This window comes from Hippocampus comes, unplaced genomic scaffold (assembly GCF_001891065.2).
Source record: "Hippocampus comes isolate QL1 unplaced genomic scaffold, H_comes_QL1_v1.1 scaffold261, whole genome shotgun sequence".
NCBI classification, from domain to species: domain Eukaryota; kingdom Metazoa; phylum Chordata; class Actinopteri; order Syngnathiformes; family Syngnathidae; genus Hippocampus; species Hippocampus comes.
Genome location: NW_017805824.1, coordinates 1,186,810 through 1,192,020, shown reverse-complemented (window position 1 = coordinate 1,192,020; position 5,211 = coordinate 1,186,810). Strand labels below are relative to the sequence as shown.

Here is a 5,211-nt window from a genome sequence, read left to right as displayed (position 1 = left end):
ATTTTTCAATGATGGGTCTGCTTTCCATTATGCCGAGGCAAGCCACGCCGCAGGAGCAAGTGCACTGCATGGCAAACCAGTCACACGCCAGTGTCTGTTGTGGAGCATTTGAACAATGACAACACGTCTTTGTCTCTGTGTCATTTTTAGCAAACTCCTTTTTGCACAATCCTTTATTCGAACAACAAACAAAATAGAATGGCAGAGGCCTGAAATTCAAAAGACAATAGATTGTTGTATACAACTCCAGCAGACAGTGTTAGGAGCTCATACCGAAGACACACATGAAGCAATCGGAAAGCTCTGGCTGTCCGTTTCAAAGTCCAAATGTTCTGACATTCTTTTCTTCTTGGAGGAATAAATACGCAAATGAGGGTCAATGTCACAGCTTGGGGAGAAAGCACTACAAAGTTTGCAGCACAGTATGAGCGCAGGAGATAAAGACAACAACAAAAAAAAAGTTTAAAAATAAGCAGGAGTTCAATATGGTGTCCTTTGGTTAAGTTGGCAAAGGTTTTAAAGTTTAAAACCCACAAAAGTGGAATGACATCAGATCAAGATCCACTACGTGATTTTTCAAATAAGTGTTGAGATGTGGAGACATACCATGAGGTGTTTTTGGCCATTTCAGTTTTCGCGATAATTTGGGCGTGGCTGAAACGGTGCTCAGTGACGCACTTCCGTCCACCGTCGTTCGAATCACTTGTTATCTGGTCCTATTAATTCATTCAGTGCCAGCCAATTCTTGGACCATGTCTGAAAAGACGTTTAAAAACGTCTTTGGGAGTGAATGAGTTAAGAGTTCCTTCGTTATTATTACATGTTGGCTTTCAAGATGGCTGGTGGCTCGCGCCTCTTCGGAAGGCGTGCAAAGCCCCGCCACAGTGGGATACATCCCAGCCACCGTTGAGACATTTTTATAGCTAAACATGTAGGCAGGGGTAGGCGTAAAATAAGATGCCACACAAAGTAGCATCCATTTTTCAGGAGGGTGTGTATTTAGCGAACACATCCACAACGTTCATAAGCAGAGACAACTGCTTTATTTTTTTTTGGGGGGGGGGGGGGGGGTGTTGGACAACTTTGAAGCCTCAAATCCACTTTTGTTTTCAATTATTCAAATTGACTTGGTTTGTTGACCGCACTCATGTAAAAATGTCTTCACTTTACAGAGACTTTAAATGACAATGTTAGATATGGGGAAACGGGGTGCACTTCGTTGGGTGCTTGGTGCTGGAGGGTGATGTTGGTGAAAGTGGTTGTGCTCGTGAGAGAAAACGAACTAAGTACAGAGCAAAGAACTACTTCATCTTTATTCATCGTTGTGCTTAAGCCTGTGTCATTTCCTTTGAAAACATCCAATTCAAACGCAAGCGGAAGTCAGAGAGGAGCATGAGCGTGGGGATGTTCGATAAGTGACCGAAACAGAAAATTAACATTTTAGTAACATGAGCAAACAAAAATCATCACAATGAATTATGCAAAAAAAAAAAAAAAAATTTTAAAATCAATGAAAGCAAATGCTATCTCCATTTGTGTGAGTGTGTCTGCGCGCAGACGTCCGTGCATTGGTGTCGGCTAATTTTTCCGCACCCTTCAACACACGTTGCTGAGACGTGTTATTTCAGAGGTTCCCGCCCGATTCGGGCAGGGAAAAGATCGCAGATCAAATCTAAGGCTGGCCCCCTCACCCCACAGCTGAGTTTTTGGGGAGAGTTGGATGGGTGCTGTGGCTCAGACACACCGACGAGCCACCTGGAGATAGGAGATGACACAGACACGACGAATGGATCTAACAGGAAATGTACAAAGTAAACGAGGGCAGCTCTTGCAGTGGAATCTATCTTTTGATTAGTTGCCATCTCCAGTGCAAACAATCTAAAAACAAGCAAAGTCCTTAAGGACTGCATGTTTTTCTTTCTTTTTTTTTTTTCCTTTTTTTGGGACATTTTAGTCTAAATAAATGCAAATATACCTGCCACATTATCGTAATGCACAGAAAGCTTGTCGTCATAATTCTAAAGCGCAATAGAGACTTTGTTTAGATACTCTTTGTCGACATAAAAACCCAGGGAGTGTTCACTTTAGATTACGTGTAGCCCAGCGCTCGCTGTGCGTGAGGGCTCAACCTGTACCTGGATGAGGAAGAGGAGACAAGCAGGCTTGGGATGATGATGATGATGATGATGATGCTGGTGCTAGTCCTGGTCAATGCGCTCATTCAATAACGGGCCTTTTCACTGCAGCTCGCCAAATGAAAAAAGCCAACACTGATAATTCCTGGTGAATCCGCTCAGTGGAGAGAAGATACTCCAACAGTCCAGTTTGCAGTTCTCCATCTGAACCGCCTATTCTTTTACTGTTTTTTTTTTAAGTCAGGGAAAAAGAACAGAAAACGACAGCAGTGGTGCACAGAGAAGAGTGAGCCGTTGCAAGGAATTCTTGCTGAATGCAACTTGTGTCTCCTCTTGGGAAGAGGTGCTGGAAAAGCTGGCTCTCAAGGAAGCAAGGACACAAGGGAAGAGGAGGAAAATCTTGCAAGAGAACAAAGTCGGGCAGTGTTCCTGTTCATCATATGTTCCACATGTGTGTTTGTGTGTGTCACGTGTAGGATGAGGGGAGCTGCGTTAGGCATGTATTTGTGAGCTTATGCATGTATGCTTGTCGCCTGCTCCGTTGTCGACGTGCGTGCGTGCGCGTCTACAAGAGGTCAACGCGGCGGTAGTACAGCAGGTAAGCAGTGCGTTCTGCAATCTGCTTGACCACCAGGTACTGGTTGATCACCTTCACCGCCTGGTCATCGATGCGCAGCCAGCCGTTGAGACCGATGTGGAAGACATCCGTGGTGTAGTGACCGCCTGTCGCACTGTTCCCGTGGTGATAGACCACTGCCGGGGAAAGAGAGAAACATGCCTTTTGAAAGCCTCTTCGCTCATTTAATTTGAGCAAGATAAGTGAAGTACATGGATAGAAGTTTCAGCATTAGTTTGATATAGACTTTCAGATCCAAGTACAAGTGCGCTCTTTGTCCTCACTGGTGAGACAATGAAAGACAACGGTAAAAAGACTGTCTTGTGTTTTTTTTCCATTCATACCATTTTAGGCCTAGTAGCGCTCAATTGAACCTTATAGGTAAATTATTAACACTACTAGGGCTAACTAGTAGATATGTGCCATGCGCTAGAAGCCACCAGAACCCTAATAAATGGTGCTAAAATGCCCATTAGGAGTGTGGCCAAATTTGGAAAAACGTAGTACAGTGGTGGAAGACAGTTGCGGGGAAAAAAAAAAATTAAATCAGGTGTTCTCCTAGGATACCCTAGTCATTCTACAATTGTCTCTAGGATATCAAATAAATGCTCAAACAGTGTTTGCATTACACGTCGTTCACTACAATAAAAATTACAAATGTTTACAACAGCAACGTGGCAAGCGAAAGGTTCGTCTCGCTTCTTCTGTATTTTATGGCAGTCTTGATACCATGTGGTACCATGCTACCTCTCACAGGTCAGTCTTAAAACTGCGGCAGAAGTCTGCTGGGGGTGTGGGGGGGACGGGGTGGTTGCTGATCGCTGTTTGAGGCGTGCTGTAGGTCATCTCGAGCACAATGCACCGTTGAGAGTTGTAGTCAGCACACATTTATTCCTCGTCATGTGTGGGCTTTTCCCACATTTCAAAAAACAAGATGTTTAAAAATAAATAAATGCCCAGGATAGGGGGATGCCAAGGGTGCGGCAATTTTCAGACGCCAATAAAAATATCTCAAATGAACTGTTATCGCTCGTTCAGAATCTATGAGGTGGGGGAAAATGTCATTGAAATGGAAGAAAAAAAGATAATTTCTGGCTAATGTTGAGAAGTAGTGCTCCCAGCACGGCATCTGAACTTAAGCCAAATAAAATGGTGACCTGGTGCGAAATTCAAACAAGGGAGAAATTCAATTTTCAAAGCACCAGCTCACCTGCAAAGAGCCTGTACGTTCTTTGGCCTTTCACAACTTTGCTCCTGACTCCAGAAGACAGCAAGTCTGCAAGATATCACATAAAAGCCTCAGTATAAACTTTGTTGCGTTGCATCCTGTTCTATTGCTGTCACTAAAGTGAATGTCGGTGCAGAAAATAAGTGTGTAAATAAAACAGAGAGATTACCCAGCATTACCCTGTGACAAATAGACATTTACATCCAACATTTGTACAAGTGACTAAAGCTTTGATTTATTGAGACGTCTGTCAAATAAAACTGACAATGAAGGTTTTATTAGGTCCGTGCTCTTTTAAAACAAGTCATACCTTTGCTTATTTCAAGGTCAACAGGGTACTCGATGATCTTGTTGAGTTTCTGACAGCCTCCAGTTTTCTCAAAGACAAATCTCTTGAGATGGAGCACGAGGACAGGGGGCAGCTCCTCCAGCGTCACCCTCCGACTGACCTCAATCTGACATGAGGGATAAAAATGCGTGCAATCAAAACTAATTGTGGGGGTGACAACATTTGTCCCAGACCATAAAAACAGTTTGGGCGATGCTGTTTTGTAAGTGTGGAACTTAAGATAAAACCCAGGATAAAAAAATGTTGCAAACAAGAGAGGAGGCGACACGAGAGAACAGAAGAGAACATTTTGATCTTGCCAAGCGATGACTCGTAAATCATGTTTGATGTTTTGGAGGCATTGAACACACAACACTGTGTGACTGCAGCAGGTTGAAATCAACTCAAAATGAAGATAACCTTTAGCAGTACACAGAGATGTTGAAGAACAATCAGAGGACAACAAAACTCTAGAAAAAAAATTGTTGGAAAGAACGTCACATTCTTGTCTCACTAACAAATAAGCCAACGAAAACTCAGTGTGCAGGCCAAGAATAGTACCAGCAGTAATGCAAGTGATGTCTGACAGCACGTAGCATCCACATGTGGTACTTCTTTCATACCTCCTGCTTGCTCTTGGAAGTGTAGCCCTGGACCGACTCCCGGGCGACGAGCGTTTCCAGGGCCTCCTGGACTGTGCGGACCTTCTCGGACTGGATATCAAGCTGCAGCGTAAAGAAGGGCTGCAGAGTGGCTGACTCCTTAGAGTTCTGCTGATAGACCACCGACCTGATGCACAAGCAGTGTGAAAAAATACATCAGGTCACACAGGAGTGAGTTTTCTGGATAACATCATTTACAGTGTCCTAAAAAATAGCTACTATTTGAATGTCCATGACTTTTT

The 5,211-nt window shown here is 43.6% G+C and overlaps 1 protein-coding gene across 4 annotated transcripts in view; it reads right to left on the bottom strand.

The window, feature by feature from the left end:
- Positions 1-1,066: 1,066 nt before the first annotated feature.
- Positions 1,067-5,211, bottom strand: part of usp10 (ubiquitin specific peptidase 10) — a 19,376-nt gene continuing 15,231 nt past the window's right edge. For all 4 annotated transcript variants that reach the window (XM_019886722.1, XM_019886724.1, XM_019886723.1 and 1 more), the window contains 4 exons: positions 4,931-5,096; positions 4,290-4,434; positions 3,962-4,027; positions 1,067-2,888 (listed from right to left, as the gene is read on the bottom strand). In XM_019886722.1, coding sequence (XP_019742281.1) covers positions 2,701-2,888; positions 3,962-4,027; positions 4,290-4,434; positions 4,931-5,096 — 565 coding nt within the window. In that variant the 3' untranslated portion in view covers positions 1,067-2,700. The remainder of the gene's footprint in view (positions 2,889-3,961; positions 4,028-4,289; positions 4,435-4,930; positions 5,097-5,211) is intronic.